This window comes from Drosophila kikkawai, chromosome 2L (genome assembly GCF_030179895.1).
Source record: "Drosophila kikkawai strain 14028-0561.14 chromosome 2L, DkikHiC1v2, whole genome shotgun sequence".
In the NCBI taxonomy this organism is placed as follows: domain Eukaryota; kingdom Metazoa; phylum Arthropoda; class Insecta; order Diptera; family Drosophilidae; genus Drosophila; species Drosophila kikkawai.
This window is the reverse complement of record NC_091728.1, coordinates 11,901,713-11,925,586: the sequence shown is the minus strand read 5'-3', so window position 1 is coordinate 11,925,586 and position 23,874 is coordinate 11,901,713. Positions and strand designations below refer to the sequence as shown.

The 23,874-nt window shown below is 42.5% G+C and overlaps 6 protein-coding genes across 9 annotated transcripts in view; 4 read left to right on the top strand and 2 right to left on the bottom strand.

The window, feature by feature from the left end:
* Positions 1 to 14,594, bottom strand: part of Lim3 (Lim3 homeobox protein) — a 29,628-nt gene extending 15,034 nt beyond the window's left edge. The window contains exons 1-2 of one of the 2 annotated variants that reach the window (XM_070286859.1): positions 14,579 to 14,594; positions 13,259 to 13,666 (exon numbers count right to left, since the gene is read on the bottom strand). In XM_070286859.1, the coding sequence (XP_070142960.1) occupies positions 13,259 to 13,598 (340 nt within the window). In that variant the 5' untranslated portion in view covers positions 13,599 to 13,666; positions 14,579 to 14,594. Of the gene's footprint in view, positions 1 to 13,258; positions 13,686 to 14,578 lie in introns of those variants that run through there. The other variant, XM_017178425.3, reaches the window with a different exon arrangement.
* On the bottom strand, positions 729 to 1,510 carry LOC138928809 (RING-box protein 1-like). The gene is made up of 2 exons (XM_070286875.1): positions 954 to 1,510; positions 729 to 884 (listed from the first exon to the last, which is right to left on the bottom strand). The coding sequence occupies exon 1, from the start codon at positions 1,450 to 1,452 to the stop codon at positions 955 to 957; it is 498 nt and encodes a 165-aa protein (XP_070142976.1). The 5' UTR covers positions 1,453 to 1,510; the 3' UTR covers positions 729 to 884; position 954.
* Positions 1,442 to 21,444, top strand: amd (alpha methyl dopa-resistant). 3 transcript variants are annotated; one of them, XM_017178172.3, is made up of 3 exons: positions 17,692 to 17,872; positions 17,947 to 18,181; positions 20,186 to 21,444. In XM_017178172.3, exons 1-3 carry the CDS (start codon positions 17,793 to 17,795, stop codon positions 21,389 to 21,391), a joined length of 1,521 nt encoding a protein of 506 aa, XP_017033661.1. In that variant the 5' UTR covers positions 17,692 to 17,792; the 3' UTR covers positions 21,392 to 21,444. The 3 variants fall into 3 exon arrangements, with proteins under 3 accessions (XP_070142973.1, XP_017033661.1, XP_017033660.1); XM_070286872.1 differs by lacking the exons at positions 17,692 to 17,872; positions 17,947 to 18,181 and adding an exon at positions 1,442 to 1,516; XM_017178171.3 differs by lacking the exons at positions 17,692 to 17,872; positions 17,947 to 18,181 and adding an exon at positions 19,249 to 19,703.
* Positions 9,427 to 9,776, top strand: LOC108082853 (uncharacterized). The gene is made up of 2 exons (XM_017178429.3): positions 9,427 to 9,537; positions 9,594 to 9,776. The coding sequence occupies exon 2, from the start codon at positions 9,594 to 9,596 to the stop codon at positions 9,774 to 9,776; it is 183 nt and encodes a 60-aa protein (XP_017033918.1). The 5' UTR covers positions 9,427 to 9,537.
* Positions 9,790 to 10,459, top strand: LOC108082852 (uncharacterized). Its single transcript, XM_017178428.3, has one exon. It carries the CDS (start codon positions 9,790 to 9,792, stop codon positions 10,312 to 10,314), a length of 525 nt encoding a protein of 174 aa, XP_017033917.1. The 3' UTR covers positions 10,315 to 10,459.
* Positions 21,445 to 21,889: 445 nt separating the features above from the next.
* Positions 21,890 to 23,786, top strand: LOC108082877 (protein anon-37Cs). Its single transcript, XM_017178458.3, has 2 exons — positions 21,890 to 22,021; positions 22,103 to 23,786. Exons 1-2 carry the CDS (start codon positions 22,014 to 22,016, stop codon positions 23,625 to 23,627), a joined length of 1,533 nt encoding a protein of 510 aa, XP_017033947.1. The 5' UTR covers positions 21,890 to 22,013; the 3' UTR covers positions 23,628 to 23,786.
* The last annotated feature ends 88 nt before the right edge of the window (positions 23,787 to 23,874 follow it).

Sequence of the window (23,874 nt, the reverse complement as noted above, 5' to 3'; positions counted from 1 at the left end):
ACGACTTCGTTTCGGTGCCCATTTTATTTGCCTGCTCCGAGAGCTCTACTCCGTCGTTCCGTTCCGTGCTGTGCTGTGCTGTGCAGCCATTATCTTGGCTTTGCCTTTATGGTCTTTTGTGTGCGTTTGATGAAGCCAAGATGGCGCAGAAAATGGTTGGCTACGCTCTGCGTGGGGGAGGATGGAGTAACTCCATGGCCAGAGCAAGGGAGCACGGGGAGCAGGGAGTAAAGAGCTATTTCAGCCTGCCCGCCTGCTGTGTTGTTGAATTATCAGCCACAAAAATGGACGTCGCCATATTTATAAAGGGGCCAGGAATGGAAACTGTGTGTGCACATCCTGCGGGTGCGCTGGTGTTCGCTTGTATGGATGTGGAGAAGGAAGTTTAAATCTGTGTGGATATTGTGGGACTGTGGATTCAATTTCCACAGGAATTTAAAGAACATTTCACTTTTTACAGCTTCACATTCAATGCCTTAAAAAGCTATTACTTTTTGTTTATATTTTAATACTTAAATTGAATGCTAAAAAATGGTTTAAAGCTGTAAATTAACTCTTTAATTTTAAGAGTAAGGCCTAAATCTTAATTTATTTATTTTAATTTATAAATTGCCTTGACCAAAATTCCTAAAACGAAAATGGGTAGCCCTAGGTAACTGCATAAAGCATTAAAAACATTAAATTTTAAAGTAAAAGACTTATTTAAAGCAACGCGCTTTGGCCCAATGATAAATGGTAGGTTATTTATTTTTTCTGGTTTATTCAGGTGTAAAATGCCTTTCCTTCTAAACGTGTCAACTATGTATTATTCAAGATATTTTATATACCAGCATTCGGCATATGAGATGATCCATGGCACATGGCTTGCCTTTTATGCGGGGGTTCTATTTATATGAAGGTATTATGCAATTAATTTTTATTCAGAGATTTAAAAATATGATTTATGGCCTTACTTTAAGATCCCTTGGGCACCGAAACTGGTCCAACCTTTTGATACTCCCACATTTTGTTGTCCAGCGGGCATACTCGGCGCGACTTAAGCCAGCGAGAAATGCAATGGAAGTGGAAGGCATGGTTGCAGTTGCCCCAGGCTAATAGGCACTCTTGTCTGGTGCCCTGCAACTCGAAAGCCTGGCACTCGATGCACAGCTCCATATTCTGGTTCCGGCAAATGGAGCAGTTGTCTACTTCAACATTCCATTGCCACATGGCCACAGCGTCCCATCTCTTGACTTTAAAAATCGTCTTGGAATTTTCATTAATACTGGAGGGTTCTTCGGAAAGCTCCTCCTGAGGCTCCTCGTAGGCCTCCGCGTAAGCCTCCTCGTCAGTTTTCATAAGACTCATTTTTATGTCTATCTTTATTTTCTTTATAGATTTATAGCGTTGAAATGCAAAAGTTAAGACGTGCCACTTGACAATGTGACCAAAGGATGTTGAACAAATTATCATACTCAAGGCTGGAGTGTCAAAAATAATAGTGCCATTCCACCGCTCGATATAATCACATTCTCGGGTATGTTCTTAATGTGTTCGTATACAAAAGTGACCATAATCAGTGTCACTCCCGCAGAATTATATAAGAAAAGAAACAAATTGCGAAAATAGAAAATTAAAGGCTTTAAATTTAATTTCAAATTATGCACATAAACCCCAAAAGAAAACAAAAAATTTCAGGACCAAGCTTTCAATCTGTGCCCCCTTTTGCCTGTCGTAACTGCATGGTCACGTCCGCAGGACTACGCCCATCCTCGACTGAAGCCATAAACTCAACTTAGCTGCCAGTTTCCAGTTGTGATTCGGCAAGCAAAAATGGGGACGTGCAATGGACGCGCTGCAATCACCAATTTACGTGAGCTCCATGTGACAGTGGAGTCGGAATGTCCTGACACGCCCACAACGCGTGACCCAGCTGCATGTCTCCCCGGAGGTCAGCACAACGTCACCACCTCCTCACCAATCCTTGCACTTGTGCACAGTATATCTGATTCTCAGGTTAAATAACGAAATAAAATATATATAATTCATTTTCTTGGTATTTAAGGACCTAAATTGGTTTAAAAAATTAACAAAACTTTTGATATTTTATAAAGTTGATAGTATTATATTTATGTTATATATAATTTCTAATCTCTATACTAAGTAAAGTAAACATTATTTTAAATCAATGAAGCTGTTAAAAATTTGTTTCCGGTCCCAACTTTTACCCGTGTTCACTGTGCCTTGTAGTTTGACCATTTGGAGTTCACTCCTCCGTATTCTTGTTTTTATTTCGAGTCTCGTTGCTATTCCCAAATGTGGCGGCGCGCAACTGGGGAGCGGGATGCACTTGGAGTGCATTCTTTATGCCTGCTCATAGCCGTAGGGATGTCCCGGGGACATAAAGTATCAAAAATTCAAGCACCAGCCACAAAACCTCCGACAAAACTGACGGCATTTTCGCACTCAATTACTTTGCATTAGAGACACCAAAGACGTGGGGCGAGGGTCGAGACAACAAACAGGGATTTGTGTCGTTCCATTAAAGTTTTATTCACGCAATCGGCAAGGGAGAAGGGGACTCGTTTACGCTTTACTCCTTTGTCGGGAAATGGAACCCAACCCCCGGCTCGACTCGGCCCAAGCACAACCAGTTTGTCTGGCCACGGACACAGCCACGGCCCGAGCGATAATAAAAAACAATTTGCCACCCATTGGGCATTAACGACAACAAACGACAGCAGCACCAGCATCTTCCTTCCCGCTTAACTATCCCACCCCGCCCCGATTTTACACTTAAAACCAAAATTGATTTGAAATTTAGATATTTAGAATGTTTTTGCCATCTTTATTTAAAAGTAAACGGTTTAGAATTTTTAAGAATATTTTGTACCCTCAATGAATATAGTAAAAAATATGTTTTAAAAGGTTTTAATATATAAAAATTCTGAAATTAAAAGAGGACATATTTATTTGTTCTACAAAATCTTTTGTACTTTTTCAAGTCTCAGAAATATTTGTTTTTAAAATCTGTGAAGCTTAAAAGTTACTGTTCTCAGTGTACGACTTTCTGGTTCCATCACATGCCACCCCTCACGGAAATGGCGTGTCTGGTGCAGTTTTGTCACAAATGGCAACATATGGGCAAACGGTTTCAAGTGGCTAAGGCTAAGGATCCAGCTACGGCTAAGAGCGAAGGCTCATGCAATAAAATCATTTTGTTCAGTGAACGCTTTCAGCAAGCATCACATAATTTGCGACATACGCTCGAGTCAATGGTCAGGTCGCATTCGCAATCGCAATCGAAGTCCGGGTGTCATGTGTTTGGGAAATAAACCCATTTATCTATTTGCCAGCTTGTGATTTGGCTGCTAGAGGGGGCCCGCTTATCGGGAGCTTTGATTGCCCTTCCCCTAGATGGTATTACTGGGTCAACTGCAATCCGGCTCCAGACAAACATCGGATAGCGACTGCACTGCACTGCGGTGACTTCAAAGCGCACAAATAACTTTACTCTAGATTTAATAAACGATTATATTGGACTTAAATCCAAGTAGGCAGTGTTTGCGCTCTATGGGCCTTATGCTGCCGTTGAATTGCCCTAATCAGCTACTCGAGGCGCAATCAGTGCCACACATTTATAGGGGCCACTCGAAAGAGCTCAGGCTCTGGAGTGGATCGCAAGCCGCATTGCCTCCTCTCCGATCCCCAAAGAGATAGTCGGTGTGCCCCGGGGCCAGCTTTACCCAACTCGGAGCACTCATCGGCGGGTTAGGCCATCGCTAGTTATACAACAGTTGCTTGACACCTTCAAGTGCTCACTGACTTCGCTGGAAAGTAGTTCAGCAATCTGTGTAAATATTACGGCAAACTGAATCGGAACCCATGCACAGGCCCAGAACCCGGAGAAGAACCTTCAGCGGCACTTTTAGATGTCCGGACAAACAGACCACTGAAGAAGGTCTGGAGGAACTGCTCTATGTGAAGGCTGTTAAACTTTGATTGTCTTTATACCCATTCAAAAAAAAGTAACATAGGTATATATGTAATATTATAATCTTACAAGTTAACTAGATATTTTATATCTATTTTTAAACAATTTTATATCTAGTAAAAATTTGATTCTTTCTATTGCTATTTTTAAAATAAACAATGCCAGAAAACTTCGGTGTACCGATAATGCAACGATGTTTAACGCGGAACCGAAATTATAATCGATATCTGATAGTTTGCGATAAGTGTGAAATTAATCGATATTATGTTGTATATATAAGATTAATATAATCGGAGAATAACTAATCAATTAAATATAATTTTTCCAATTTTTTTCCATAATTTCAATTACATCAATATTTTTAAATTATATCGTACATTTTTCGATATTTTAAATTTCGATAAATACAAATTTATGCAAGTTTCAATATGATATTGAACGCGGTATTCATCCCTTATAAAGTCATAAACTCATCTAGCGGATGCCCATAAGTCGAAACACTTTCCTATAGCTCTCCAATACTTGTTCCTCGAGTGACACTTATCTGTCGTGATAGGTGATCGGCAAGGGTTAGGCAAAACTTTCCTTATCTTCCAGTAAACCCGATAAGCCCCTATAAGTGGCCGCACTCATAGGATCGACTTCCAACTGTTTGGTTTCCAAAATCAAAACAAATCTGCTTTGGTGTCTATACCCGTCGACCTTTGCGACTTGTGAACACAAGGCTCATCCCAAATATATAACTTCTTCGAATCTTTTTTATTTTATTTATCGACCAGCAAAGATTTCTCTTGATACTTTGATTGCGGCGGAATTGGGCTCTCCTTGGTGTGAGTGATAAGTTAACTAATCGGCGGCTATTATTGTTGAAAATGACATATCGGGAATTAGATTGCTTTATAATGACAACACTTCCATCACTCACAAAAGTGGAGTCCGCGTGAATAAAACTTAAAAATAGTTCGAATAATAACACTCCTCGATTGTTTAGCATTGTCTGTCAATTGATTATCTTCCACTAGCGAAAAACCCAAAAGATTATTTTAGCTAAAATTAGTGGCTTACTCGATCGTTAGATCGTGACTCAGTCGACCGAACATTCACTTGGCAACAAAATTGAAAACTTAGAAATGCATATAATTATAAATAATTGACATCACGTTTTTATCACGCTGCTTTTCAAGTGTTTTTAGTTATTTTTGAATTGAGTTTTTTCATACCTCTTAGTAAGTTAAGAATATTAAAAAAGGCATTATTGTTATAGTTTATTAGATATTCAAAAAAAAACTTCAAAAGTAATAAAATTAAAATGTAAATACTGATTATTCAACAAATATTGGCATTGAACAATCTCAAAACTATTGCAAAAAAAATATTCAAAATCTTACATGAATATATACCTGATAAGACCATTTGTTAACTACATAAAAAGCTATAAATATTGATTATTTAATAAACAATAACATGAGATATTAACAAAGAACATGTAAGACTGCCATCGAAGCTGTTATCTCCCTTTTTCGACTGCTAATAATATGCGGTTGACTTGGCTGGCCAAGGAAAACACACACAAAAAGATGAAATCATAAATCCAAACAACTACATCCTGGCTTGATTGAAAGGTAAATACTGCATAAATGGACAGGAGCCGCAGCGGAGAGATGGGTGGTGGCCGCACCGCAGACAAAGGGATCTGGATTCGGGCTTCCGAGCTGGCTTTATAGCCACCTGCTGGGACCACCTGTTTAGATATGCTCCGGACAAAAGATCCGGAATCGAGACAAAGAGCATAGCGACGTGGAAAATAATCACTGATAAAATAAGAGCATAAAGGACCAACATAAAAAGGGGTGGCTGAATGGGTACTACAACTGGGACTGGAGAAGGAAGGGTGAGTGTGAGTTGGCACTGGTTGGGGGTGGATGGAATGAAAAGAAAAATTTCCGCATTATCCCGCGGATTCATGTTAATAGGGCTCATTTAACGCTGCCTGCTTTGAGTGATCCCCGAAAGACTTTCAATACCAATAAAGCCATAAAAATCACTTCACCGCTTCCCTTTCCTTTCCATACCCTTCTGATAAAAAAAACATATCGGTGAGCAAAACAAGGTACTCGTTCTGGTTTCGGAACACGGTTTCGGTTTCATGTACTCCTCCAGCGTTATCAATTGGTACATTCGGTGTGGTTGTTTGCACCTGAGTACAGAGTAACCAGTGCCTTGTAACATAGAGCGAACAGAGTGTCAACAAAATGTGTTGCCTTCTCAATGGGCGAATCTTGTACCAGACTCCGATAACCACTGGAGGAGCACGGAACACGGCCCAAAGAAGAAGATACAGATACAGGCGAATGGAAATAGAAAACGCTAAGAATGCCTACCTTGCGTATTTATAGATACCCAGATACCCAGATACTTAGATACTGCGCCGAGAAGCCTTATCAACATTCAAGGTATCGACTGAAATGCCGTTCAAATATTTACACCCCGGCAGCACAGAGCACAGAGATTTTCGCCTCATACCCCGCCAGCACCGCAGCTACTGCTCCGGAGTCCGGAGTCCAGAGCGGATGATAAGCGGGAGCGGACATGGGCGCGCTAATTGCGGAATGATAAAAGCAAAAAGTAGCTAACCGTTTCCCCGGAATGCCCCTTACGTTTCCATCTGCCCCGGGGGCAACAGCACACAAATGTTCCATCAACTCGGTTGCCATTGCCAGGATTTTTGAATTTGGTTAAAAATTAAAGCGGCCTCAAAGAATAAGATTATTTGTTAGATGAACGTTAAAATACCCTTTTAAAAAGTCTTGAAATATATATAGATTTTAAATTATAATAAACTAAACTATTTAAGGCTTCTAGAATGCAATATATCTTTAAGAATAATATAGAACTTATAAGGATGTGAAATTTTTTGGAATTGGAATTGCTCATGTCCCTGTTAAAAACTGTTAAAAATCTTTAAAAATATATGTATGTATGTATTTATTTAAAAAAAATCCCTAAGATATTTTTACTCTTCCCAATTTCTTATTTTATTCTTGTATTATTTTACATTTCTCCGCCTTCTATAAAACTAAGAAACCCTGAAGCGCTTTTAGAGTTTCATGAAAATCATAAAACTCTCTTCAAGGGTATGGGAATTAAATAAAAATAAGAATTCGTATCTCTGTACACTTTGTTATTGCCAGCATTTTCGCCTTGTATTTGCCTAAACCGGCCCCTAAGGAATACCATGGAGCTCCTGAACCCCAACACGTTGCTAGACAGACCTTCGGCATCGAGGATACAAATATGGATGCGCTGCCTTGGTCCTTCCTCTCCGGCTTGTTGGCAGCTTCGAGCATATTACATAAAATAAGAAAAATTATGATTTCCACGGTACAGAGAGGGAAGCAGAATTTCGGGGTAGTTCCGGGGGAGACTAGAGGGGGCAGGCTGTTGCTTAACTGTCAAAATCGTGTAATTTAATAAAGTTCGCTGCGGGATATTGTTTTTTATAGAAGCCAGAGCAACATTGAGACAGCTTTTGCCAGCTGCCAAATGGGGAGTGGCTGGAAAATTGTGGAAATTGTGGCTGGCGTTGGGGTTGCCCGGAGAAGGGGCGAAAACGGCACTGCGGCTCCTCAAAGTGTGCTGCACAAATATGAGTATATTCAGTTCACTTCAGTTACAAACAGCACTGCAACAACGCAATGTTGTCTTTTTGGGGGCCGCCACAGGCACTCGGCAAACACACTCGAGGGGGGGGGGGGAGGGGGGGGGGGGAGAAATATCATACTATATAAATAAACATATACATATTCGTCTGTACCTATGAATTTACTTACATATTTACTTGAAAGTAGCGAAAAAAAGTTGTTATTTGCCTTTGGCAAAATAAAATATTTTCGTTGGCCAAATCAAGTGACAAAATTAAAGGACTTGTAACTTAAATTTTTGCAAAATTATTTTTCTTGTATTCCTTAAAAACATTAATAAGAAATCTCCTTAATTTAGGAGTACAAGAAGTTGTAATGGAACTGCAGATAAATATAATTTGTATAATTATATAATATTATAATAGAGCTATATAAAATATGGTCTTTCTATCTGTCACTAAAGGTAAATGCAAGGTTTAACATATACCTGATTTAAGTTAAGAGAGAGATTCATAGAATTTAGATGCATAGCATTTTTAGCCTAAAAACAACAGTTGTTATTTAATCCTTTAAATTTAATTTTCAAAATTATATAACATTTAAAATGTTTTCTTAACCCAAAAAAAAAGTTATATTACCTCAAGTTCTGGCGACCAATTAAAGTCACGGCATCCACAGAGATGTCTATCCTATTCTCAGCTGACATCCCCGACCATTTTCGTACTGTTTATTTTTTAGCAAGTGGAATTCCTATTTTATTTTATTAAGCAGCGAAGAAATATAAAAGTAAACAGTTGACTGCAAAAACACACATAAGTATGGCTGTTGTGTACATCCCCCACATTCCCCCAGGAGAGTGGAAAGCAAAGGAGAGAAAACAAAAAGAAACCCACGCCCACACATTTCCAGCGTCATATGAACGCCCCATTATTTACTTAACATAACTTGAACATTCGCCTTCAACCCCCCCGATAAAAAAGAGCCCTCCAAGGGGAGCACCAAGCGTAGCCAAAAAAACACACACACCGAAGGAAAAATAAAGAACCCCCGGAAATGTGGGGGGGGGGGCGGTGAAAAAGTGGGGGATTGTGTAGGTAAAGTAATGTGGGTGGTGAGGTGGTCGCTTGGCTTACCTGCCAGCCGGCAGTTGGCTAGTCAAAAAGCTGTCGTCGATGCTAAGCGCAGACCCAGAATGCCATGAAATATGCAGGAGAAGAAGGAGGCGGATGAGGATGGGGAAAATGTACAAAGCCCAACCCCACGTTTTCACTCAGAGTCCGGAAAAATGGCGAAAAAATGATTTATGTGAACGCCACGAAAGGAAGGGAAACAGCCAACAATAACCCGGGAAAAATAACAAAATCAACTGATTTCTCAACTTGGCTCTGGACCAGCAGCCTTTGTTTGCCAGACCTGCGCGCGGGCTTAAGCCCACAATTTTACCTTCCCTTCAGGACTTTTCTGCCTCTTCTGTTTTTTTTTTCAAGCAATGAAAAATGCTGAAAGCGTGCTCAACAGACAGCGGACTCCAATGGTATTGGGGTCACCGAAAAGGCATAAGATATTGATGTCCCCAGAGGAGAAGGCCTTCTCTGGGCCTGGGTCTGAGCCTTCGCCTTAGAACCCAAAAGGAAGGCGGGACTCATTCTTCCAGAATGTGAATACGACATAAATGCTCAACGGGAAATGCTCATTCCGAAAAAAAAGTACTGGAAAAAGCATACTAAACAAGTTTCTTGAGTTAGGAGCATAGAAACTAGAGAGGTTTCTCATAGGATTAGATTTATTATTGATTTTGATCCGTTTTAAGTTTTCATTATAGTAGCCTTGCCAATAAAGTCTGCTACCTTTTCTATTTCAAGCCTAGTCTTCTTAGCATTAAACTTATTTCGGACTGACTTTCAATTTCAAAATATATTTAAGGTAAGCAAATAATTTCAAATCTTTTTCACTGTTCAGAACTAATCATTTCTGCTCAGATGTCAGATATCAACTTGGTTGCCTATAACGTCTTCCGACGCGATCTGGCCAAAATCTTTAGGACTTTCAATTCCTCTACGCAAACCGATTTTACTGACGACATTGGAACCAGCACTGAATTTGATTTGAAGTCTTCTTCGGAAATAACTCTTTCTAAACTTTACGACCTAGAACTGGATTAGTAAGTTTCCCACAATGGAAGCGTCTCCGGAAGGAAACGGAAACCCCGAGGAAAAACCCAATCCAAATCATAAGAAAGGAGAAAACCAGAAAAAGAATAATTCGCAAACCGAAACCAATTCCCAAGACAACACAAATATATCCGGGGATTCGGTTCAGGAGATCCAGGAACACTCAAGTGAGACCTTGGAATCAAGGGATTCAAGAACAAGATCCATAGGAACCACTGGCAGTGCCCATCTCTCGACAGTGGAGTCTCAGACTTCTGGATTCACCACCGAGAGCAATTACCCGACCGCCTTTGGATACGAACCTCTAACTTCAGGCAGCAGCAGCTCTTTTGGCAGCATTCAGACCCTTTACGGACCACCTCCCACAAATTTTCTGCGCGAGGTTCACGTGGAAGTTAACCCCTCTTCGTCTGGAGAGGAGATCCAGTCCGTTCGCCGGGACTTGCAAGAATTGCTGGCCAATGCCATGTTCCATATCGGAGGATGGAACAATCAAGCCATCTATATTATTGCCTATAACTACATGTAGTCGGTTCGAAGGATATTCAAAATTTCCAGTGACCATATTGAGAGAACTCGAATGCTTGATTTTAAAACACACGGTAATAAGCAATAAATACTTCAAGATTTATCAATAAAAACCCTCTTGTAGTTTGAGGGAGTCTATATGCATATACTATTAATTTTTAAGCAACTTAAATAAATTTACGAATATTAATGGAGTATTACAAAAAAACGGAGTATTTTTTAACTTTTTAACCATTTTTTTTTTATTAATTTGTGACATTTGTCTTCATAAAAAATTATTAAAATTTCACCGACCTATGACATTTTGATATGATATTATGTAAATATTTATAGAATCTTCAAAGGGATTTTTGGACCTTCCTAAAGTTATATGACTGGAGGGAACTTAATAACTTTCCTCAGTCATTTCAATGAACAATCAGTTCTCGAGTGAAGTGAAGTGTTTGCTCTTCCTGCGTGATCTGCGCCTGTTGACATTATGACAAATTACATAAGCTAAAGGCAACAATTGCCGAACCCCATTCCCACTGCCGATCCGGATCCGGATACAGGGGAAGGAAGGAAAGAAGGAAGGAAACAACAAACCAAAAACGGATACGCTTAAGCTAGCATGGAGTGGGCAAATGGGGTGGTTCGGGCTTGTAGGCCCGTTAATAGGAAAGCCACACAAGGACTGCTAACGAAGGACACGCGGCCAGCACGGCGGTTGAGCGGCAAGTGCGCCGGGAATGGGTCGGGGAGGACGAGTTCTTTTGGGTCGACTGTTTGCTCAGCGCTAAGTGCACCGGGTCCGTGGGCAAGTGGAAATGATAAATATATTTACACAATTTTTGACAGGCGAACGGGTGAAACAAAACACCCGTGGGTGCAGCCCTCAGCCCCCCCCCCCCTACCAACCCCTTTCCGCACGCACTTGAAGCAGTCGAAAAGAAAACCAAACCCAAACTCGATAAATATGTTTATGTGCAAATAACAAAATATTTGTCGATTGCCCAAAACGAGGCGCTGGAAGGGGTGGGACTTTGGCTTCGGGGCAAGGCAGGGCAGGATCTGCCAGGACGAAGACAGAGGGAAAAGGGAGAGGAAGCACCGCAAGCGCATAATTCAATTTTTCTGCTCGTTTTTGCACGTCGCCCGGCACACGTCACCCGAGTCCGCTGGGACATCGAGCTGCCACGCTACACCAGCCCAAACCTCGCCTGCTTGCACTGAGAACCGAATTCCGAATAAAACTAGAGAATTGTCATAAGTACACTGGGAAAAACATTATGTTTTTACAAAATAAAAATTAAAAAATAAAATACAATATCTTATTTGACAAGGTCAGGAGTCAGTAAAGTCTACTTTTAGTTTTAAAGAGTATGTAAAAATAGAGATTTTAAGAGAGGTTTCTAAATCTTTTATATAGCATTTATAATTTTTATATATTCATAAGTAATTTAATTAAATTTTAATTTAATTTATATATTTTTGAAGTTCTTTTTCTCAATTTTATTTAGTAACAATCTTTTCTAGTTATCAATTTTTCTCCAAGTCCACACGCACTTTACCAGAAATGCAGCGCATATTAGTGACACGTGGCGAAGGCGCTCCGAGAGTCCCAGCACATGCGGTTTCGGGCACGGACCTCCGTGTCTCCAACTCCGTTTCCGTCATTTATTTGTTTGTAATTACGCGTGCTCAAAAACTAAATCCCGCCGCACTTGAGTCCCCGGGTAATGGACAAATCAGCTGAGCCTGCTCTTTTCAATGCCACAACTCGACATCGACTCTGGGATTTTGTACTTTGGACAGCGGACTCCGAGCACGTGCATCGTACCGCCTCTTCTGGTTGAGGGTATTCCCAATGCATTAGCAACAATGCCGGCGACATTCGGAGTTTGTCAACAGTTTCGCCTTCGGATTTGGTTACGGCTTTTGTCATCGTCAGCGGCGCGTGTCTCCGTCCGAGATGTCATCTTCTCCACAAGACTACAATCCGCAGTCAGTTGTCAACTTTCTGGACTGGCTTTTAGTCCGGGGATTCTCGATTGATTTAGCGAGGGATTTTCGAGTGGGGATACACGAGCATGTGTGTGTGGGGGGCGGTCGGAGGACATGAAACGAAATCATAAATGTGACATGCCGGGATCTCCCTTGGTCGGTTTCAAGCAGTTCCGACAAACGAAATCCCTTTGACCAACCGAAAAACCCAGCACTAATAAATCATCCTCCTTACAAAGTTGTTCAGCATATTTTCTTGCAGAAAACTTTCTTCGGTAGTTTTCAAGTTATATATTATCGTCCCTTTGGACCATACATTTCAAGCGAGTGCATAAAAAAGGAGAGCGGGAAACCAAGAAGCCGCCACATTGAGCCCTCCTAAAAGGGCATTCGAAATGAGCTCCTCGGAGATGTTAAGATATGAAGATGGTGGCGGGCCACCGGGAAAGCTTTCGTATTTAATTGAAAAACACTTAAGCTGCCGGAAACGAGAATGGAAATGCTAAAGCCAGGCCGACCGCAAGAGCCTTACATGAACCCTACAACCTCAACCCATCTTCATCGCATGACCTTTTTGCGGTTCATAAAAACAAAGAGCGAGCGGAAAACAAAAACTTTGCATAATTAAAGCGCGGCCCACAGAGAGAAAAAAGGTCAAAACTAAAATGTGACAACCCAAAAAGCAACAAAAGTGACATATTTCTCCTCTTCTTCCCACTCTTTTAAAAAGGTTTTTTCCAAATGATGATGGAGAATTCTTAAGACTTTCATCAGAGCCACAGAAATTGTGTTTAATTTTAAATTAAAATAGTCTTCAAAATATTTTAAATATATAAAAATGTTCTAAATTCACCTTCAAACTAAGACTTGTTATGGCCTTTTTTTCTCACTGCAGTAAAACTCTTAGACAAAAGCTCCGTTGGACAAGGCTGAATCAAAGATGGCATGACTTGGCCACTTACCCTCGAGCGCCCGGTTCCTGGAAATTAAGGCGAGCACCAGTTCGGGATTTGGGTCATCCTGGTCGACAGCCAGGTGATTGTGGTGCGGAAGCTGCCCACCACCGACCAGGTGCGATGCCTGCGGCGTGGGCGGCAATTGTTGCTGCTGCTGCTGCTGCTGCTGATGGATATGCGGCGGATGTGGCTGATGATTATCCATGACTGTCAGGTGCTGTTGCTGCTGCGGATGTTGCACCTGCGGATGCTGCTGATGTTGATGTGGCTGCTGCGGATGCTGGTGCTGGTGCTGTAGTTGGTGGTGATGATGTAGTGGCGGCGGTGGTTTCAGGGTTTGCATCATTGCTAAGGGGCCGTTGGTTTGTACACGCGGCGTATGAGTTATATTTGTTTTAGCCTTTTATATTAGCCCTAAAAGAGAGCAGAAACCGTGTTTCTTGGTTAGTTTTCCGCACTCGCGTCCCGTTAGCCGTTAAACGAGCCGGAGACGCTAGTCGGGATCGCTGTCTGCTCGATAACTGGCATTGGCTCGTGCTCAACGGCGGAACCCGCTGAATGTTTCTCCTTATCGCGACGGTTTCTTGGGGCTTTCGTTTTTTTTCTATTCGGTTTGGTTCGTTGGATCGTTGGATCGCTAGCTCATTCGGCTGCTCTATATCAGTTAAAGTAGCCAGGGACTTGAGCCATTTGAATCTGTTTGCGACACGGGGGACACCAAGAGAGTCAGCTGAGCTTTATGTAAGTCGGGGGTATATGCTAACTGATCAATGGAAGTATTTATAGTATGATGAGCGCATATTTATTCATCGTCTAATTATAGAAATATTTTGTGGTTTTTTTTATTAAAAATCAATATAAAAATAAATAGCAAAGTTGCTTCATGTTTCTTTATGTTTTTTTTTATAAGGATTTTGGTTGCAATAAGGAATTTAAAAAAAGATATAGTTCAAATTAATTTCACATTCAAGTATGCACAAATATTTACGTTTATAAATTTACTTTACTGCTTTTATACTTTGTGTTTCTAAACAACATTTACAAAACATTTCTGTAAGAATATCTGCTTGCTTTGAAATTGCTGATTACCAAGCATTGTTATAATCCATATTGCTATTTTATGTAAATAATAATGTTATCTTAGGTTTTAGCATGCTTTAAATACAAATTTCTGAATTAAAGCCATTTGTATTTCATTTTAAACATATTCAATATTGATATTCATTTGCCAATCCTTGCAAATACCCTTTAATTTATTGTGTTATCAATGTAGCTGACATTTCTACCCAGTTCAAAATATTAATAATAATAAAAAATAATTTTTACACAGAACGGCAGAGTCGAACGGCACTGAAACGCGCTGCACTTTCAATACTCAATATTAGTATTTCAATAAAAATTAATTCGTTTTCGTTGGCTTTGCTTTTATCTAGATTTCGTTTCGGTTGCACACGAACCCGTACGCGATTTTATGCGAACGCCATTTTAGCGACGGCAATTACAACGGAAATGACGACGGCAAATGCGAGCGAACGACAAAATGGCGACGGCATGGCTAACGGAAGCGACGAGCGACGAAAGGCCAACGGCTAACGGTACCAGTACCAGCGACAACACAGGGCATGGCCACACTGGCAGGCGGCTGACAGTGGTTTCCCGCTGCGTTGTTTGCTGTTTGTTGTTGCTGGGCCTGGATTCTTCTATTTGCCGCGCTGCATCTTTATTTATTTTCTTCGTCGCCGTGTGTTTTCTTTCGTTTACTTTTTTTTTGCGCACTTTTTGACGCTTTTGTTGCCGCCGCTGCCGTTGGACTATGAGCTTTTTACGATACTTTTTACGCCGCGCTTGCCTTTTCGCTGGCCATATGGGTGTTCTATGACCGTGTGGGTATTTGTCTGGGCGTTTGTGTGTGTGTGTGCTGATGGCAGCCTGTGTGCGTGTGTTTACCAATTGATCTTAATGTGACACAAATGATATGGTAAAATGCATACAGCCAGCCCTGAATGGCAGGACAACAATGGCAACAAGGCGACAACGCCAGCAGCGACAGCAGAGACGACATTTTTATGCTTGTTTTTTTGGCCATGCGCATATCTTTCCATACATTCCCCCCCACAACCCGAAAATTCCATGAGCATTACAATATTTGTAAAACGTAAAAACTTTGCCCCGAAAAATGGGAACTTTTCTGTTTCCCTCTGCCTCAAGAATTTCAAGCTGCAAAACTGCACACGGAGAAGGAAAAAAGATAGAAAGATAGAACAGAGGAACAAGAACAAAAAGCCAACCAACGTCGAGCGACACCTTCGTGGCCCCAAAACAACAGTAAACAGCACTTAAAAGTCGGCTGCGACGCCGGCAGTGACTGCAGCGCCGACAGAGGCGAACAAATATGAGAAACTTAACTCAAAAATCCAAGTCAATACGCGCGGTCATCAAAAAAGCAGGCGGGCAGAGAGAGGGGCAGCAACAGCAACAACGCCTTTGGCTTTCCAGGGGAAAACAAGCGCCGCCCCTTTATATTGAAAACATTGGAAATCGTTGATAGAGACAGCAACAACAACGTGTCCGTGGTCCGGGCATGCGCAGGCAGTGCCCGTTATCTTATCGCCCCAGCCTGTCGCCATTAAAGTGGGTGGGTGACATCTATTTCTAGGGTTCAAATCGTTCCAGCGCCGACGCAGTGCCTCCTCACACAGGCACACACACGAACGAGAAAAGCCCACCCGGACACGAGTCACCCTGTGTCCATGCGTTCGCTGTATCTGCATATAGGGTGGTGTCGTCGTCTGTGTCTGTCTGAAGCTCTCAGACCTCGGTTTATCTATAGTACACACCCCCCACATACATACATACATACAACCCATGGCAAAACCCCTTAAATGCGTTGCGTCTGCAAAAACGATTTTGTTTTCGCATTTATTTATGAGCCGCTTAGAGCGCGCCAAATACTTTGCCAAACACTTTGAACCCCGAGATCCCCAACCCCGTTTCATCCGGGAACCGAAAACGGAACCCATTCCCCATGGCGCATACACACCCCACCGCCAAAAAAGAAGTGGTCACTAGAAGAAGGTCGTTTATGGGTTGGGTTTTCCGAGGGAAGGACGGAGTGGCAGCGCGAACAGCTGGATTGCATGGGTCGCTTGATAAGTTTGTCGATTTTTTGAAACACATAATAATAAATAAAAATTATAATATAAAGAATAAATCAATATAATAGAAAGCTCCTATAAACTATTTATTAATCATTGAAACATTGAAGTGAATAGAACGAAATTTATGATAATTATTTAGTCGAAAACCTTTTAAATTTATTCTTTGACTTTTGCTCCCAATATATTTATAAGAATTATTTAATCGTAAAAGTCAAACAGGCTCCTACTACAGGGTAACCAAAGCTGCCTTACCTCCCCTTCCCAGAGAAGTTAAAATTCACCTAATAAAATAAGTCATAATCTATTTGAACGGAGAGTTACAACCAAAACATACCCATTAATAAATATGATATTTTATATGCTTTAACAATATTTCAAGAATCCATTTAAGATGTTAGTTATTGTTTTATAGATATAACCTTCTTCCAAATTATATACAGAGTATCCTTATCTTTCATCAGCTTTCAGTGACTTAAAATTTAGAGTTTGCCTCAGGTTCCTTTGACGATATGCAATGACCAACAACACAAAAACATTATACCCTTGAACCCCCAAGTACCACGTTATAAAAAATATATAAAATTGGGCCATGCCGTTAGTCAGCATCGTGACCCTGAAACGCATCTGGAATGGGGAATGGCTGATGAAATGCACCCAACGAATGCAGATACAATCCAATCCGAATGCGATCGCTCCGCAGAGCTGCACTTCCGCGGTTACAAAATCGACTTTGACTTTCAAATTGTGTCAGCGCTTTGTTGTGGCCATCTAATGTGGCCGTTAATAGTTAACCACATCAAGTATTTTGCCAAATGAGCCCGACCTGGGGCACTTAACTGCCGATGACGCGACGATATGGAACCGGATTGACAGTAAGTAAGGGACAAGTAAGGGAATTAGTAAGCAGGGCGATAAAATGAATAGTTTTAGTTCCATGATGGCCAATGTTTGGACAACATTTGACAATTAACAGGCAGTTTATTTAAATTTTCTTCTTCGACATTTCTCAGCTCAGTGGCGTCTCGCACGATGTCGATGTCGTCGTTCAGTCGGTAGTAGTTATATAAACATAAATCTCGGCAATGGGCCACTCACAGACCAAAAGACAAAAAACTTGCTGCCACTGCACATTTTCACACATAGCCGGATTTTTGTTGCTATTGCTGTTGTTTTCCCCCCAAGACGTATTTTCGGGGGGCCTACGCGACGTCGTGAGATTCGGGGCTCATTGAGGCTTGGTTAAATCGCAGCTAGCTCATTTGTAGATTCGATTGTCAGCGGTGAACAAGTGCGGAACCCACCGAGAGCGGCTAACTATCAAAAATCCCTGACTAAAAATAGTGTGTAGTAGACTTTGATTAACCAGGATCGTCCATTTTGCCATGGACTTTGACGAGTTTCGCGAGTTCGGTCACGCCTCGATTGAGTTTATCATCAACTACCTGAGCAGCATTCGTGAGAGGTGTGTGTGTGGCGAGGATAAAATGATAATTTAAGCCTTGAGTCTTTAGCCTGACTCCCTGTCAATTTTTATAGAAATGTCCTGCCCAACGCCGTTCCCTATGCGGTGGTCAATCAATTGCCCAAGGAGATTCCCGAACAGCCGGAACACTGGCGGGAAGTGCTCAAGGATCTGGAGAGCATTATCCTGCCGGGTTTGACTCACTGGCAGTCGCCCTACTTCAATGCCTTCTACCCATCATCCTCCTCGGCGGGATCCATTATTGGTGAATTATTGATTGCGGGCATCGGAGTCCTGGGATTCAGTTGGGTAAGTTAAAAACAAAATCTGTTTATTATCAAAACTCTCATACAGCAGAATTACACAAATATGGGTTAAAGGATACCTATGTGTCTTATAACATCAAATACACCAAATAGTTATAATAGTATTATCAACTTTAAAGTACATTTAAACCTAACAGAAGATTAAGTCTTAAGTTGAGTTGAAAGATAAAAGCCCAAAAAGATTGTGATCTTTTCTTCCGTTAAGTAATCCAACAATATAATGATATATGTAAGAATGAATGAAACTCTATAATTATGGTTCATTAGCAGTCCATTTAAAATCGTTTTTACAACAAGAACTCGCCTTCCCAATAACGATCTACCTGATTGGTTGATTGAACCGATATGAATGTTAAGTAAATAATGAAAGCGTTTGTTAAGAGAGAAAGCTTTACAAAAGACTGAGAAAGCTTAGAGTTAAGAGCGAAAACCTAAGCACAACTGAGGGAATAGTTTCTTCCTTGGTAACACGATCGATCGATGGGCGATCGATGCGTTGGATAAGAAATACTTATCGATCGAACTTACCTCCTAGAACAGAGATAAGAACAATTAATGATGATTAAGAAAATTGCCAAGTAATTGTTTTCTTTAATCATATAAATAGCCGGTGTTATACGATCATCATAAAACTAAACAAGCTTCCAATTCGTTCCCTAATCTCAGCGATTCTCGGAGCGACCCAATGAGGGGGTAATCAGAGATGTTTGTTTGTTAAAGGGAGAAAATATTATAATGTTATAGACTCTAAAGTTAAATTTATAATTCTGTAGTAGCAAAAATCAATAGAACTTATTTTATTCTTACTATTTAATTAGAAATATGCCAAGCTGAAATTTGGAATAATAATAAGAAAGATTTTCGAGCCGTATATTGTAATCTCCTGCCAAATATTCTGTAGAATCATAATATATTATATTTTATACAAGACCCATAACTATATTTGACGGGAAAAACAGCTAGCATGCCAGCACTGGAGGCTGACCAGAGGAGTCGTCCGACTATAAAAAGCCGGTCACCATCGCCGATCGGTTTCAGAGTGAACTTCAGGCTACGCAGAGAAGAGTCAACGGAGCGATTGGAAATCGAACTGGACAAATAAATAAACCGAAAGCGGAGAAATAAAGCGAAAACAAACAGAACGTAAAAAGTGCAAATAGAAACGGCTTTCGAGGCAGTGTGTCAGCGAAATGGATGCCAAGGAGTTTCGGGAATTTGGCAAGGCGGCAATTGATTTTGTGGCCGACTATCTAGAGAATATCCGTGACAATGAAGTACTGCCCTCCGTGGAGCCGGGATACCTCCTGGACCTGCTGCCCAACCAAATGCCCGAACAGGGGGAGTCATGGAAAACGGTCCTCAGCGACATCGATCGCGTGATCAAGCCAGGCATTACCCACTGGCAGTCGCCGCAAATGCATGCCTATTACCCCACCAGCACCTCCTATCCCTCCATAGTGGGTGAGATGCTGGCCAGCGGGTTCGGCATCATTGGATTCAGCTGGGTATGTTGTCACCTGTCCCCCCCATGTATCTGGCGGTGAAATCTGGCCGCTGACTGCTGATCCATTGTTTTGGCCAGCTGAATGGGCCATTGTCCCATTGTAAGCGTTGGGTGAAAGTGAAACCAAGAACTCGACAAACAGGTTGCGATGCAGGCACCTTCATAAGAGTTTTCCATACAAGAAATCGCGAGTTTACACCCCATATTATTTTGCCGGAACAGAGATTACCATAATTAATTCTTTTGTGCGGCAATCAAATCTTAACAATGCACATTTATTGTATAAGCTATCGATTGGGGTTCAAGATACAAATAATTGAGTTGTTAATGGCTTATTATTAGGGGAAAACGTCTTTAGATTTATATACAAATAATATTGCAAAAAGGGATATTTAACTATTGATTATCACAAAGTAACATTCTCTTTAGCTTAAAATACTTTTCAAAATCTAAAAAGGCATCTCACCATTCCCTCCTTCGCAGATCTGCAGTCCTGCATGCACAGAACTGGAAGTGGTGGTCATGGATTGGCTGGCCAAATTCTTGAAGCTGCCAGAGCACTTCCTGCATGCCAGCGAGGGTCCCGGTGGCGGTGTAATCCAGGGATCTGCTAGCGAGGCAGTTCTGGTGGCCGTTCTTGCTGCCCGCGAACAGGCGGTGGTTAGCTATAGGGAGTCACATCCGGAATTGAGCGAGAGCGAGGTTCGAGGCCGCCTGGTGGCCTACTCCTCGGATCAGAGCAACAGTTGCATCGAGAAGGCCGGAGTCCTGGCCGCCATGCCTATCAGGCTCCTGCCAGCTGGAGAGGATCTGGTACTTAGGGGAGAGACCCTAAAGAAGGCCATCGAGGAGGATGTGGCATCGGGAAGGATTCCTGTCATCTGCATTGCCACCCTGGGCACCACGGGCACCTGTGCCTACGACGACATCGAGACCTTGTCCACAGTCTGCGAGGAATTCAAGGTATGGCTCCATGTCGATGCCGCCTATGCTGGTGGGGCGTTCGCCCTGGAGGAATGCTCCGATCTCCGAAAGGGTTTGGATCGGGTGGATTCGCTGAACTTCAACCTGCACAAGTTCATGCTGGTGAACTTTGACTGCTCGGCCATGTGGCTGCGGGACGCCAACAAGGTGGTGGACAGCTTCAATGTGGACCGCATTTACCTGAAGCACAAACACGAGGGTCAGTCCCAGATCCCCGACTTCAGGCACTGGCAAATCCCTCTGGGTCGCCGCTTCCGAGCCCTCAAGGTCTGGATCACATTCCGCACTCTGGGAGCCGAGGGCTTGAGGAATCATGTGCGCAAACACATTGAGCTGGCCAAACAATTCGAGGAGCTGGTGACCAAGGACTCTCGCTTCGAGCTGGTGGCTCCTCGAGCCCTGGGCTTGGTCTGCTTCCGCCCAAAGGGTGACAACGAGATAACGGCCCAACTCCTGCACAGGCTCATGGAGCGCAAGAAGATCTACATGGTCAAGGCGGAGCATGCCGGTCGCCAGTTCCTCAGGTTCGTTGTGTGCGGCATGGACTCAAAGCCCTCCGATATTGAGTTTGCCTGGACGGAGATCGAGTCCCAGCTAACGGCCCTGCTGACGGAGCAATCACTGGCCGCTCGCAAGACGGGAAATGTGGCCGATCTGACGCAACATTTTAAAATCCATCTGAACGATCACGAGAAGTCTCAGTGAGATGACCCCTTTACTTGAAATTTAACTTCATATTTATGTTTAGGATGTCCTTAGAGTGCATTGTAGTAGTTAAGATTACCATGTGTTTATAAATAAAAAGTGAAAGAAATATGAATTTTTATTTTCTTTTATTTGATAAAAGACTGGACTGCCTCAATCGCAGATATAAAAGATAAAGAGATAACCAGGTATCTCAGGCCTTTATTAATAAAGTATGCCCAAAAGTATGCAATAAAATATTTTACGAATTTACTTGCTATGCAAAATTGTGCATCTTTTTGTAGAATATTTTTAGGCAGCTTAATGCAAAATTAAGAAATGTGTGTTTTATAGATGTTAGTCTAAACATTATTTAAACATTATTTCCATTTTTTTTATTATTTAATTTACCTTAATTTATTTATTCTAAGTTTTCCAAAAGTCAAATTCACATGCTTTTAAATTTTGCGTTTTAGTGTGGCTGCATCTTCCAGAAATCCCGTTTTGATATATCGATAGCACAGCAAGGTCAATAATCGAAACGTAGTGTGCCGTCTCTAGTGTTCACAAAACAAAACAAACCAAATTCGACAAAATTTTGAAAACACTTTGGATTTCTTAATTCCTCCGTTTACCGCTTGCCATGCAGTGGTAAGTGGCGTTGCATCAACCGGCCGGGCAGCTCGGATGTGCCACAATGCGCCACCTACTGAATTCTCCTCTCGTTACCAGCAGTTATAAACTAGCCACCAAACGCAGTTTATACAATGCAACTGTGCTCCAGGCGGACTCCGGCGCCCATGTATACAGCCCGGATCTGGAAGCAGCGCGGCAAAGTGCCCGGATAGTGGTCATAGGGGCCGGAATATCCGGTCTCTCTGCCGCCCAGCACCTGCTGTCGCATGGATTCCGACGCACCATCGTCTTGGAGGCTACCGAGCGTTACGGCGGCAGAATTAACTCCCAGCGATTCGGCGACACCTTCTGCGAGCTGGGTGCCAAGTGGGTGAAAATCGACGGGTCGCAGGATTCTATGTACGAGCTGTTGCGCAACACCGAGGGTCTAGGCAAGCAGATAAAGCAGCCCGAGCGGCCCACCTACGTCCACATGGAGCAGGATGGAGGCCAAGCCATTAAGCCAGCCATAGCCGAACTCATCGACACCCTGTTCCGGCAGCTATGTCGCGGCTTTAAGGTCTCGGACCGAGTTAAACGCGGCGAAGACATGCAGGCCCTAGACAACGTAATGAGCTACTTTAGGGCAGAAAGCAATCGGATAATTGCCGCCACATTCCAGCAACCGGAGGAGCAACAGGCGGCGCGTGAGATCTTTCAGTCGCTATTCAAGGAGTTCGGCAGCGTCCTCGGATGTTGCCTGGAATACGTGAACATTGAGCACATAACCAAGTGTCCAGTGCAGCCGGAAAAGTGCCCCCTATACGTGCCCACAGGACTGGATAACATCGTGGAGGAGCTCACACAACAGCTGGACAAGGAGCAGCTGCAGACGGGCAAGCCTGTGGGACAGATACAGTGGACACCGTCGCAACTCAAGGGCGTGGGCTGCCTGGATGGTAGTCTTTATAATGCGGATCACATTATTTGCACCCTGCCCCTGGGCGTGCTCAAGAGCTTTGCAGGAATACTGTTCCGGCCGACGTTGCCGCTAGACAAAATGCTGGCCATACGCAATCTGGGCTTTGGAAATCCCCTGAAGATCTATCTTTCATACAAGAATCCAATTAAACAGTGGCTCAAGACAAGCCTGCGACCACTAGGGGCACACCCAAGTCGCTCCACTGAACCTCAAGTAGAGCGTAATTGGACGCAACAGGTGGTGGAGATCAGCCAGGTGCCCAACAGCCAGCATGTCCTGGAGGTGCAAGTGGGTGGCGGGTACTACGAGGAAATCGAGAAGCTTTCGGATGACAAGCTGCTGGAACAGATTACCACGTTGCTGAAACGCTGTATAAGCAACCAATTGGTTCCCTATCCCGAAGCCCTACTTCGCTCCAGCTGGAGTACTTCGGCATGCTACCTAGGCGGACGTCCATACTTCTCCACGAACAGCAGTGCACGCGATGTCCAGCGACTGGCGGCACCGCTGGGGGAGCAATCACCGAGCCTGCTCTTTGCCGGGGATGCCACTGCTGTCCAAGGCTTTGGCACTATCGATGCAGCCCGGTCCAGTGGTATTCGAGAAGCGCAACGCATCATCGATTATTACAGGAGCAGCGTACATCTTGAATGGAAATGAATCTCTCAAAATTTACACAAAAATGGTACAAAGAACCTACAAATAGAAACACACTAGTCAAAATTTATAGTTAAAAATTATTGTATATATCTAAGCAGTTAATTCTTTTTTAATTAGGCGTAGCATGTTAACAATAAAAAATAACTTACCTCTCGCGTATATTCTCCATATATTCGGTTATAAAATACACCATTGTCTCGGCAAAATCTTTAAATTCTGGTGCCTCCATGGCAATCTTGAAAGGGTA